A 13,621-nucleotide genomic window follows, 5' to 3' on the forward strand; every position below is an offset into this window, starting at 1 on the left:
TGACTGTTGTGTAGAGGAGCTTGGACAAGTGGAAACACATGAACAGACACTTACATTGACCTTGCTAGCAAACACACAACTCTAGGATACAAACTTGTGTTTTACATGACTGTTGTGTAGAGGAGCTTGGACAAGTGGAAATACATGAACAGACACTTGCATTGACCTTGCTAGCAAACACACAACTCTAGGATACAAACTTGTGTTTTACATGACTGTTGTGTAGAGGAGCTTGGACAAGTGGAAACACATGAACAGACACTTGCATTGACCTTGCTAGCAAACACACAACTCTAGGATACAAACTTGTGTTTTACATGACTGTTGTGTAGAGGAGCTTGGACAAGTGGACACACATGAACAGACACTTGTATTGACCTTGCTAGCAAACACACAACTCTAGGATACAAACTTGTGTTTTACATGACTGTTGTGTAGAGGAGCTTGGACAAGTGGAAACACATGAACAGACACTTACATTGACCTTGCTAGCAAACACACAACTCTAGGATACAAACTTGTGTTTTACATGACTGTTGTGTAGAGGAGCTTGGACAAGTGGAAACACATGAACAGACACTTGCATTGACCTTGCTAGCAAACACACAACAGTGGGCTACAAACTTGTGTTTTACATGACTGTTGTGTAGAGGAGCTTGGACAAGTGGAAACACACGAACAGACACTTGCATTGACCTTGCTAGCAAACACACAACAGTGGGCTACAAACTTGTGTTTTACATGACTGTTGTGTAGAGGAGCTTGGACAAGTGGACACACATGAACAGACACTTGTATTGACCTTGCTAGCAAACACACAACTCTAGGATACAAACTTGTGTTTTACATGACTGTTGTGTAGAGGAGCTTGGACAAGTGGAAACACATGAACAGACACTTGCATTGACCTTGCTAGCAAACACACAACAGTGGGCTACAAACTTGTGTTTTACATGACTGTTGTGTAGAGGAGCTTGGACAAGTGGACACACATGAACAGACACTTGTATTGACCTTGCTAGCAAACACACAACTCTAGGATACAAACTTGTGTTTTACATGACTGTTGTGTAGAGGAGCTTGGACAAGTGGAAACACATGAACAGACACTTGCATTGACCTTGCTAGCAAACACACAACAGTGGGCTACAAACTTGTGTTTTACATGACTGTTGTGTAGAGGAGCTTGGACAAGTGGAAACACACGAACAGACACTTGCATTGACTTTGCTAGCAAACACACAACTCTAGGATACAAACTTGTGTTTTACAAGACTGTTGTGTAGAGGAGCTTGGACAAGTGGAAACACATGAACAGACACTTGCATTGACCTTGCTAGCAAACACACAACTCTAGGATACAAACTTGTGTTTTACATGACTGTTGTGTAGAGGAGCTTGGACAAGTGGAAACACATGAACAGACACTTGCATTGACCTTGCTAGCAAACACACAACAGTGGGCTACAAACTTGTGTTTTACATGACTGTTGTGTAGAGGAGCTTGGACAAGTGGAAACACATGAACAGACACTTGCATTGACCTTGCTAGCAAACACACAACTCTAGGATACAAACTTGTGTTTTACATGACTGTTGTGTAGAGGAGCTTGGACAAGTGGACACACATGAACAGACACTTGCATTGACCTTGCTAGCAAACACACAACTCTAGGATACAAACTTGTGTTTTACATGACTGTTGTGTAGAGGAGCTTGGACAAGCGGAAACACATGAACAGACACTTGTATTGACTTTGCTAGCAAACACACAACTCTAGGATACAAACTTGTGTTTTACATGACTGTTGTGTAGAGGAGCTTGGACAAGTGGAAACACACGAACAGACACTTGCATTGACTTTGCTAGCAAACACACAACTCTAGGATACAAACTTGTGTTTTACATGACTGTTGTGTAGAGGAGCTTGGACAAGTGGAAACACATGAACAGACACTTGCATTGACCTTGCTAGCAAACACACAACTCTAGGATACAAACTTGTGTTTTACATGACTGTTGTGTAGAGGAGCTTGGACAAGTGGACACACATGAACAGACCTTTTCATTGACCTTGCTAGCAAACACACAACTCTAGGATACAAACTTGTGTTTTACATGACTGTTGTGTAGAGGAGCTTGGACAAGTGGAAACACATGAACAGACACTTGCATTGACCTTGCTAGCAAACACACAACAGTGGGCTACAAACTTGTGTTTTACATGACTGTTGTGTAGAGGAGCTTGGACAAGTGGAAACACATGAACAGACACTTGCATTGACCTTGCTAGCAAACACACAACAGTGGGCTACAAACTTGTGTTTTACATGACTGTTGTGTAGAGGAGCTTGGACAAGTGGAAACACATGAACAGACCTTTTCATTGACCTTGCTAGCAAACACACAACTCTAGGATACAAACTTGTGTTTTACATGACTGTTGTGTAGAGGAGCTTGGACAAGTGGAAACACATGAACAGACACTTGCATTGACCTTGCTAGCAAACACACAACAGTGGGCTACAAACTTGTGTTTTACATGACTGTTGTGTAGAGGAGCTTGGACAAGTGGAAACACACGAACAGACACTTGCATTGACTTTGCTAGCAAACACACAACTCTAGGATACAAACTTGTGTTTTACAAGACTGTTGTGTAGAGGAGCTTGGACAAGTGGAAACACATGAACAGACACTTGCATTGACCTTGCTAGCAAACACACAACTCTAGGATACAAACTTGTGTTTTACATGACTGTTGTGTAGAGGAGCTTGGACAAGTGGAAACACATGAACAGACACTTGCATTGACCTTGCTAGCAAACACACAACTCTAGGATACAAACTTGTGTTTTACATGACTGTTGTGTAGAGGAGCTTGGACAAGTGGAAACACATGAACAGACACTTGCATTGACCTTGCTAGCAAACACACAACTCTAGGATACAAACTTGTGTTTTACATGACTGTTGTGTAGAGGAGCTTGGACAAGTGGAAACACATGAACAGACACTTGCATTGACCTTGCTAGCAAACACACAACTCTAGGATACAAACTTGTGTTTTACAAGACTGTTGTGTAGAGGAGCTTGGACAAGTGGAAACACATGAACAGACACTTGCATTGACCTTGCTAGCAAACACACAACTCTAGGATACAAACTTGTGTTTTACATGACTGTTGTGTAGAGGAGCTTGGACAAGTGGAAACACATGAACAGACACTTGCATTGACCTTGCTAGCAAACACACAACTCTAGGATACAAACTTGTGTTTTACATGACTGTTGTGTAGAGGAGCTTGGACAAGTGGAAACACATGAACAGACACTTGCATTGACCTTGCTAGCAAACACACAACAGTGGGCTACAAACTTGTGTTTTACATGACTGTTGTGTAGAGGAGCTTGGACAAGTGGAAACACATGAACAGACACTTGCATTGACCTTGCTAGCAAACACACAACTCTAGGATACAAACTTGTGTTTTACATGACTGTTGTGTAGAGGAGCTTGGACAAGTGGAAACACATGAACAGACACTTGCATTGACCTTGCTAGCAAACACACAACAGTGGGATACAAACTTGTGTTTTACATGACTGTTGTGTAGAGGAGCTTGGACAAGTGGAAACACATGAACAGACACTTGCATTGACCTTGCTAGCAAACACACAACAGTGGGCTACAAACTTGTGTTTTACATGTTTGAGGTAGCCCTTTAAGTCCTCTCCTTCTTGGCAGGTGTTTTTGTCATGTGATTAATGAATTCATGTGTTAAAACTCGAGCCCCGGGGGCCAGACCTGGGCCGCCACATGGTTTTATGTGGCCCGCAAAAGTGTGTAAATAAAGCACTTCATGTTCCTTCGTAGTCAAATCAAATCTTAGGGTTAGCTATGTGTTATAAGTATTATTATTAGTTATTTTTATTAACATTTCCTTTATTTCTCATTACTTTTTATGCTTTTTTAAAAATGTTTACTGCAAGATTTGTCTTTAGCTAATTTAAAAAAAAAAAAAAAAAAATTAGATCACCATTGTTGCTGCATACTTTGACCTTTTAGTATGTGGCCCTTGTTGGTAGACAATATGACTCCGCTGTACTATTAACATATATTCCAAACATTTTTTGTTGGACTAACATGCTGTTCTTCCTGACTTATGATTCATTTGTATGTGAAAAATGGAACAATCAAATCCATAGGGAATAGTGTAATATTATACATTATCATTCATATTTATTCACTGGAAGAAGTGGCCCTCTGAGAGCAGCCATAACTGCATTGTGGCCCTCAGTGAAAAGCAGTTTGACCCCCTGATGTACTGTAGCTTGTTTACTTCACATGCAGTCACTACTCATCTGTTCAACTGTACTTATACTGGTGGTGTTCCACAGGGGTCCATCTTAGGTCCCCTCTTTTTCACCCGCTGGCCCAGGAGTTGTGTTGACTAAACTTTGAGAGACACATCAGAACACTCCTGGAACTACGACATCAAATGTCTACTGTCGAGGACGCTGGTTGTCTGTAATACACTAAATAACAATAATAGAATGATCAAATGTTCCCAGCAGGCACGAGACAGTTAAGAAGTTGTTCAATTAGGTCCTGACGGTGGGCAACTTAAACATAATATTGAAACAACATGCTTTATGTTAAACCATTTTAGGTTCTGATGTTATTCTACAACACAAACATAATATTGAAACTACATGCTTTATGTTAAACCATTTTAGGTTCTGATGTTATTCTACAACACAAACATAATATTGAAACTACATGCTTTATGTTAAACCATTTTAGGTTCTGATGTTATTCTACAACACAAACATAATATTGAAACTACATGCTTTATGTTAAACCATTTTAGGTTCTGATGTTATTCTACAACACAAATACAAGATTGAAACAACATGCTTTTTGACAAAGTTTATTCAGTGTCAGGTTGTGACCTTGACTCCCAACCAACAACGTGGATCCAACGTTGGACATCAACGTTGTCTCAATTACCAAATCAAAGTATTTTGTGACGTTGTTTGAAAGTGTCTTTTAAAGGACATGTACGTATAATCAAGGTTGTATCAATGTCCTGTGCCTGCTGGGTTATTAGTAGCTGGGACCTGAAGACAGTGTTCCCGCTCTAAATGCCAAATATCTCTGGAGCACATATGCCAGATTAGTAAGTGAACTGGGCTAGATCTTCCGGGACCTGATCCACTATAATGAGGTTCCAGAGGACGGGTTCCTCAGGGACAGGAAGCTGAGATTCATCTGTAAGGAAAAGAAGTTGAATGTGTACGTTCTGACAGGGGACAGTTTCGGGAGTCTGTACTTTTGAAAGAGCCACATTCCTTCTCACCTTGCTTGCCCATTTGAGCGGGTGCTTGGTGGTGAGGCAGCAGAAGGTCAGAATCACTGAAAAGCTGCCCGCACGGTGCGATCGCTGAGCGGCTGGGTGGGGCGGAAGTTGTCCCCCAACATGCCATCGCTGCCATCAGCTGCCAGCTCCGCACCTTTCACGTGGGACCGCAGTCGCCGGAACTCCTCGATCTGCCGCCACACAAGATGACAAACACTTTTACTTTCTGGCCAAAGCATCTCCCTGCAGGACACCTTTCCTTTGTCAGCGGGGCTGCTTAAAAACATGGATCCACATTCAAAACAGGAGGCACCAGTCCTGCCACGCTCCACTCTTCATCAACGGCACAGGTGGTAAGCAGCACCAAGTTCCTGCGAGTGCAGATAACTGACAATGTGACCTGGTCCCTACACACTGCTGCAGCACATGCACTTTTTGGGAAGAGTACAGCTTCCTGCCCCCGTTCTCCGCACATTCTACAGAGGCACTATAGAGACCACCTGCTGACCAACAGCATCTCTGTCTGGACTGCAGCCTGCAGGGCCTCGGACTGGAAGTCCCTGCAGAGAGTGCTGAGATCATCAGGACTCCTCTTTCTCCTGTACAGGAGATGGCAAAAAGCCGCTGCCTGACCAGGGCTCAGAAAACCTGCAGAGACTCCTCCCACCCCCACCAAGGACTATTTTAAATGCTGGACTCTAGGAAGAGGTTCCGCAGCCTCCGAAGCAGAACCTCCAGCTTGTGTAACAGCTTCTTCCCTCAGTCCGTAAGACTCTTGAAGGCATCATAATAATCCCCTTAAATGGCTGGAATATAAAGAAAATATAACATACATCCATAAACCTGCAATATTATTTATATCTGCACCTTATTGCTCTTTTATCCTGCACTACAAGCAGATCATGCAACTTCTGTAAAGTTCACAATTGAATGACAAAAGAGAGAAGTCTAAGTCTAAAACGCCATTTTTATTTATTCCGATTCTAAATTCATGATTGTTTAAAATATCGTATATAATAAATATTTATTTGTATGTCTTTTCAATTGCTTTGGAAAGGAATGTGAATCTTTGGGCACCGACACACTAAAAAAATGCTGAGTTTGTTTCTTTTCTACCCAAAAGCGCTGGCTTGAGCTTGTTGGCGTCACCATCCCTTCTTTTGTTTGGGACTCCCTCAGTTGCTGTTTTGTGCACCCCTGGGTTTGTGTTTCACTTGCTATGACTGCAGATTGTTTTCACCCGCCTGTGATTAGTGTTTGGGACGCTCACCTGCTCCTGGGCACTAATCAGAGAGCTACTTATTCCCCTGGTTTGCACACCCACCAAATTCCGTCCGTACTACCGAGTATCGACTCACGTAAAATCAAACAGGGGGAATATTTTGATAGCTTTTCTTTGCACATGACGTCACGTCTGGTTGCAGACTAAACACCGGCTCACGTAACCGATCACTCCAGCAGCACTGAGAGCAGATTAAGCCAAACTCCTTCGAAGTAACGTTGCAATTTTCCACACCAACTGAACACGCCAACGTTGTGTGATGCTAATTCCGACTAGAAACTTGGAAATTCTGACTTCCTAGTACAAAATGTCCCCGGTCCTATGGTTAAGAGACACTGCCATGGATCAGGTTTCATACCTTAGGCAATTTGCGGCACAGTAAATGTTTTTTTAGTGACACGCAGCATAGTGTAAACACAAAATGAAACAAGTCCTCCTCACATTTGATCTATGCAGACAAATATGTAAATACACATCCTCTTCAGTCCATGTGGACTCACAAGGCATTAGTTTTAGCGTGTGATAGTAAACAGGAATATCATTGCTATCATCATGTGGCCCTCGCTGGAAGGACTGAGCACACCTGCAAGTACTTACCTGCAACTGTGATATGGTGAGGGGGTAGCGATACAGGATCCAGGTCACGTTCTCACTACAGGGCGGTGTTGTCAGAGATCCTTTATACACCCAGTAGTCTCTCAATAATGGGTCTGGGGACACAGGGACAATCATATTTGAATGATAGGCTCCATTCCATTCTTGGGGGTAACGAATCGATACCCGATTCAAAATCAATACTTTTCTAATAAGAGTGGGTGTCAGTTCTGTGAACCACTACATTCCTTCATTAAAAAGATAAACATCTCTGACCAATGTCTATATTACTTCAAAGACAACTGCTTTTGTTGAATAAAACTCTACCCAAACATAAATAAATGTGTAGAGCAGATGTAGTGTAGATCAACAATATGACGAGTAGATAGGAAAGGAAGTGAGTGAAAAGGGTCCATGAGATGATGTTGTGCTTACCGGGCAGTAGAGTGTTGGGGTTGAAGCAGGGAATGATCTTGCTTTTCCCCTGGTGGAAATACACAACACAATCTTTATTTTCTCTGCGATGAGGTGGCGACTTGTCCAGGGTGTACCCCGCCTTCCGCCCAGTTGTAGCTGAGATAGGCGCCAGTGCCCCCCGCGACCCCAAAAGGGAATAAGCGGTAGAAAATGGATGGATGGATCTTTATTTCTTAGCTTTAATTGCTCCTCAAAACTGCATCGTCCCGGGGGCCAAATCCCACCCAGGAATGACACCGAGTTGTGTTCAAAACTTGGGAGACCACCATTTCTGCAGCAAATTTCTAAAAACAGCAGAGTGCACCTGTTGTGTAGAGGAGCTTGGACAAGCGGAAACAGATTGACAGATCCTTGCATTGACGTTTTAACCTTGCTAGCAAACATCCAACAGGTGTGATTGACATCACTGAGGCGCTCCTCAAGGCTCCCCTTTAAGTCCTCTCCTTTCCCCCACTTGCTTTTCCTGACGTCTTTCATGTCTCTGAGGTGTTGCTGTAGCTCCTTCTTGAACCAGGAGTCACGCCACGGCAATATTGCTACAATAATCTTCAGCTCTACTCAAGTACAGTAGCTTAAATCTTATTTACCGAGATGCAATAGCAATAGAAGAGGCTTTTTTTTAAAAAACAACTCAATTGTAGAACATTGATGGCGGAAGCTGCTGTGCAAGGCACTAACTCCGACCTACCAGGAGCAGTGAGGGCTTTTGTATCTTGCTTAGCAACACCTTGACATGTGCTCACCAGACTGGGATTGAACCAGCAACCCTCAGATTACAAGATGGACAATCTACCCACTGAGCCTCCAATGCAGTCAGTAGTTATTTGTTCTTTACTCATACTAGTGGTGTTCCTCAAGGCTCCATCTTAGGTCCTCTCTTTTTCATCATTTGTGCTCTTCAACATCCGGCCCGCCAGTTCAGTGCAAAATAACATTTTGCAGCGGACTCAAAAACACTAAAGTGGGGTCCTAGGGATGATCTTTGACCGGCTATTTTACAGAAAGTCCTTAAAATCATCAGAGTGCTCCTGTAACTCTGACAAAATGAATATTTACCTCTGTTTTTTTGGAATATACAAAATAAGAAAAATAGTGAAATAAGAAGTCCGGTCCTTAGCTTTCCAGAAATGTGGTCCCCAAGACGACAGGGCTGAATAATCCCTGGTGTAGTACTAGTGCCACTGATCTCACCTTGTACTGCAGGTCCTGCAGAACCTCTGTGATGGCTTTCAGACCCAGATGCTCCTTGCCGATCTGTTGGCACAGTTCAGATTGGAATGGTCACCAGAGAAGGCCTGTATTGTTTTAGAGACCACGCGGCGTTGGTCCGATCATTCCAGCTAATCATCAAGTGAAAACATGCTGGCTTCCTCGCACAAACACAACCCACACAATCGGAGGAAGGAAAACTATCATAATATAAAATGTCCCTTACGAAACAAAGTGCAGGGGACAGTTGGACAAATGGGATTCATAGTCCCGGCAGGAACAAGACATTCAAACTTTGACAACCACTTCATTTGGTTCCTGGTGTTAAGTAACACAAATACATCCTTTAAAAACATGCTTTTTCACAACGTTTAAGCAATGTCGGCTTCTGACCTTGATTTGACATTGAAATATGGTCATTTCCCAACCAACAAAGTGGATCCAACCTGAGTTAAACACCAACGTTGTCTCAATGTACAAATACAACTATTTTGTAACGTGGAGCTCAAAAGGGACAAGCGGTAGAAAGTGGTTTGAGAGTCAGTTTTAAAGGACATGTAGGTGTAATCAAGTTGTATCAATGTCTCCTGCCTGCTGGCTTCTTGCTTGAAGAAGGTTTTTCAGCGCTGCAGAATGTTGTTCGGTGTTTGAAAAGTTGTCCGTGTGCAGGTGGAAGCCAAATGTCCGTGGTGGTCACGAGTCGTACGCACCTGCACGAAAAGAGCAACGATGAGGACTCCATTCTTCTTGCCCAGAGCGTCCTCCAGGGAGTTGAACAGGGTGCTGTTCCAGTGGACCAGATGGAGCTACATGAGAGCAATAAGAAGGTGAGTTGTTGTTGTCAGCAGGTGTGCAGAGCAGTAATGACCCAAAGTGGGCAGCTGCTGTTGACTTAAGACTCTCATCTAAGACATTTCAGACCTGACCACAGATCTTGACCGACTGTAAGCTTTATTGAGCCACAGACCTTTAAGAATCAGATCAGCGCAAAGGAGCCGCTTCCCCACAAATATTCCCTTGAACACAACTCTGTATGCAATGCATCCGTCCAGTCCAAGCTGTCATTGACACACTACACACCAGGTACACTTTTTGTGTGCCCAACTTTCCACATGATTCTGCTTTCGCTCAAAATGTTCTGCAAATTTGGTATTCTGTTGCTGGCATGACAATCTCATCCTCCCAATCGGTCTAAGGCTGACTTTTTAGACTGGATTAGCAACAAAAAGTGAGGTACCACTGTTTTGAGATCCAACACTAGCTGGGTCGCACCTGACGTCAAACTACCTCCAGGTCATGTTGACACTTTCAATGCCAACAGAGAAACTGACTCCAAAAATGCTCCAAGGTAGTTAAAGTGAGGCCACACTTTGCCAAATAAATGTGTGAGCTGGATGCTTATATGCATTAGCTCTGTTACTGACATGCTACCGATTAGCATTAGCCATTTCAACACCTCCAAATGTGTAAGAAAACTACAACTAAGATGGATGTTGCAATCAAACAGCTAGTGCGTTAAAAGTTAAACGGTACTAAATCTGTACACACTTCATTTTCAAACACTGAATTTCTACACAATACATTTTTATACATGGAATCTTTCTATGATGATTTTTTTAAACATTGAATTTGTATACACTGAATGTTTTTAAATTAATTTGTACACACTGAATTTTTATACACAGAACTTTTGCATGCTGACTGTTTAAACACTTCATTTTTAAACACTGATTTTTTTTTACACACTTTTAATACTGACTTTGTATTCACTGGATTTTTAAACCATTTTTTATGTATGGTCCTAAATGTTTATACACTGATTGTTTACACACAATTTTTAAACACTGAATTTTTGTACACTGAATTGGTTTATGAATTTGTATGTAAAGTACAACATTTTTATTCACTCCAGTTTTAAACACTGATTTTTTACACACTTAATTTGTATACACTCAATTTTTTAAATTTGTATACACTCAATTTTTATACACTGATTTTTTACAGACATCATTTTTAAACACTACATTTGTATCAACTCCATTTTTTTAATACATTTTTATATACTCAATTTTTATACACTGATTTTTTACCAACTTAATTTTCAAATACATTTTTATACACTCAATTTTTCCACATTTTTATGCACTCATTTTCCACACTCAATTTTTAAACACTGAGTTTTTCTAAATGGAATTTTTATATACTTCATTTTTAGACGTACGCATTTTGTGAACCATTTTTTGTGTTTCAATGAAATTGTCAGCGTAATTTGATGTACAAAAAATTCAGTTCACAAAATTCAAGTGTAAAAAAAGTTGTGTTCCAAAAACTGAGTGTAAAAAAAAGCATTTCATGAATGGCCTGATTGAGCAAGACCAGCACACATTAACTGGCAGTCTGACTAATGTCTGCCTTTTCATTACAACGGCACAGAATGTATTTTTAAACCCTTTTTCATCAGCTCTTGTTCAAAGGAGAATTGTGTTAAGTCATCCTTAAGAAGACTTTTTGCAGACATACTTTTACCACAACCTTGATGACACAAACACACAACCTGCTTTTTCTGGCCTTTCTCAAGGTTTCTGCTCATGCTGCCACTTCCATGGCCAAGTGTGTGTGTGCGTGTGTGTGTGTGTGTGTGTGTGTGTGTGTGTGTGTGTGTGCGTGCGTGCGTGCGTGCGTGCGTGCGTGCGTGCGTGCGTGCGTGCGTGCGTGCGTGCGTGCGTGCGTGCGTGCGTGTGTGTGTGTGTGTGCGTGTGTGTGTGCGTGCGTGTGTACCTCCATGGGAAAGGCCTTAAAGTTGACGGTGTGCTCGGATCCTCTCTGGTTCTCCTTGCCCCAATGAAAGCGCACCTCATGAAGTTCATACTCGTGGTCAGCAGGCAGTGGACCCCCGCTGACCACTGAGGACGGCACAAGCAGGACTTAGTTGACCGTGTGCAAATTGAAAAGAAAAAATTGCAATTTCATTTTCAAATTCCAAAAACAAAGCATTAGGCTTTGTTTTTGGAATAGGCCACACCATTTGGTGTGGTAGAGCACACCAAATGGTGTGAAGACACACCAAAATGTATTTAGTTTTTTTCTATTTGCAGACCCTGGGAGTTTTTCTTTTCAAAGTAAAAGAGTGCATGAGAGTGGGAGCGCCACAAATAAATGATTGCACAAAGAGGGCTGACATCCACAGCGATCTTTACGCACGTTTCCACACAAACTGTAAAAACACACCAAAACAGAGGTTTTTTTTTTTCATATTCCAACACCAAACCGGAAGTAACAATTTTAAAGAGAAACTGCACTTTTTTTTGGACTTTTTCCTGGCGTTGACAATCGTTGTAAGTCCTAAATGAAAGTCAGCTCACAGCAGAGACAAGAGGAGCTCTTCTATTCCACACATTAAACACAATCAAAAACATCCAACAATGCTCCCTTTCACATGTGCTGACTTCAATAGTATTATTAATATTACTGATATTGTGGTTAGAAATATGAACAAGTATTATTGATATTGTTATTATGAATATTACCATGTATTAGTGATCTTGTTATTGTGAATATTACCAATTATTACTGATATTGTTATTATGAATATTAACAAGTATTAATTATATTTTTATTCCGAATATGAACAAGTATTAGTGATATTGTTATTATAAATATCAACAAGTATTAATTATATTGTTATTATGAATATGACAAAGTATTAGTGATATTGTTATTATAAATATGAACAAGTATTAATTATATTTTTATTATGAATATGAACAAGTATTAATGATATTGTTAGTATGAATAAGAACAAGTAGTAGTGATATTGTAATTATGAATATTACCAAGTATTACTGATATTTTTGTTATAAATATTAAAAAGTATTATTAATTTTGTTATTTTAAATATTAACAACTATTAATGATATTGTTATTATGAATATGAACAAGTATTAATGATATTGTTATTATGAATATGAACAAGTATTAATGATATTGTTATTATAAATATGAACAAGTATTAATGATATTGTTATTATGAATATGAGCAAGTGTTAGTGATATTGTTATTATGAATATTATGAACAAGTATTAATGATATTGTTATTATGAATATGAACAAGTATTAATGATATTATTATTATAAATATGAACAAGTATTAATGATATTGTTATTATGAATATGAACAAGTATTAATGATATTGTTATTATGAATATGAGCAAGTGTTAGTGATATTGTTATTATGAATATTATGAACAAGTATTAATGATATTGTTATTATGAATATGAACAAGTATTAATGATATTGTTATTGTGAATATGCGCAAGTGTTAGTGATATTGTAATTATGAATATTATGAACAAATATTAGTGATATTGTTACTGTAAGCGCTAAGGCGTGTCTGCCAATGTTTACATGCTGGAGTGGTCAGCTGCTTCCTGACTCCCTTTGCTCGTGAAAGTTTCTTCTAGATCAGGAGTGTCCAAAATACGGCCAAGTGTGGCCCGCCGACGTTTTGGTCCGCCAAACCTCATGAGTTTGATAAGGAATTTTGCCCGCAATAACATTGTCTGTCTTCATTTTTAAAAGACAACATTTGATGCTCCCATTTAGTCGCCATCAATGAGAGAAATTTAGGACGATGCAAACAACCTTCCCTAGTCATGGTGCAAAAAAAAGATAAATAAATCAAACAACACAGAG

The 13,621-nt window shown here is 40.4% G+C and overlaps 1 protein-coding gene and 1 long non-coding RNA gene across 4 annotated transcripts in view; one reads left to right on the forward strand and one right to left on the reverse strand.

The window, feature by feature from the left end:
- LOC133545064 (uncharacterized) overlaps positions 1-13,621 on the forward strand; it is a 49,871-nt gene that overhangs the window by 16,975 nt on the left and 19,275 nt on the right. Inside the window, exon 3 of the long non-coding RNA XR_009804719.1 lies at positions 9,596-9,753. This is a non-coding gene — a long non-coding RNA (uncharacterized LOC133545064). The remainder of the gene's footprint in view (positions 1-9,595; positions 9,754-13,621) is intronic.
- The window catches only part of ca8 (carbonic anhydrase VIII), a 24,751-nt gene continuing 16,049 nt past the window's right edge, over positions 4,920-13,621 (reverse strand). For 2 of the 3 annotated variants that reach the window (XM_061890372.1, XM_061890371.1), the window contains exons 3-9: positions 11,705-11,829; positions 9,637-9,732; positions 8,909-8,971; positions 7,676-7,724; positions 7,244-7,356; positions 5,365-5,555; positions 4,920-5,276 (exon numbers count right to left, since the gene is read on the reverse strand). In XM_061890372.1, the coding sequence (XP_061746356.1) occupies positions 5,418-5,555; positions 7,244-7,356; positions 7,676-7,724; positions 8,909-8,971; positions 9,637-9,732; positions 11,705-11,829 (584 nt within the window). In that variant the 3' untranslated portion in view covers positions 4,920-5,276; positions 5,365-5,417. The remainder of the gene's footprint in view (positions 5,277-5,364; positions 5,556-7,243; positions 7,357-7,675; positions 7,725-8,908; positions 8,972-9,636; positions 9,733-11,704; positions 11,830-13,621) is intronic. The other variant, XM_061890373.1, reaches the window with a different exon arrangement.

The sequence above is a fragment of the Nerophis ophidion genome, linkage group LG28 (assembly GCF_033978795.1).
Source record: "Nerophis ophidion isolate RoL-2023_Sa linkage group LG28, RoL_Noph_v1.0, whole genome shotgun sequence".
In the NCBI taxonomy this organism is placed as follows: domain Eukaryota; kingdom Metazoa; phylum Chordata; class Actinopteri; order Syngnathiformes; family Syngnathidae; genus Nerophis; species Nerophis ophidion.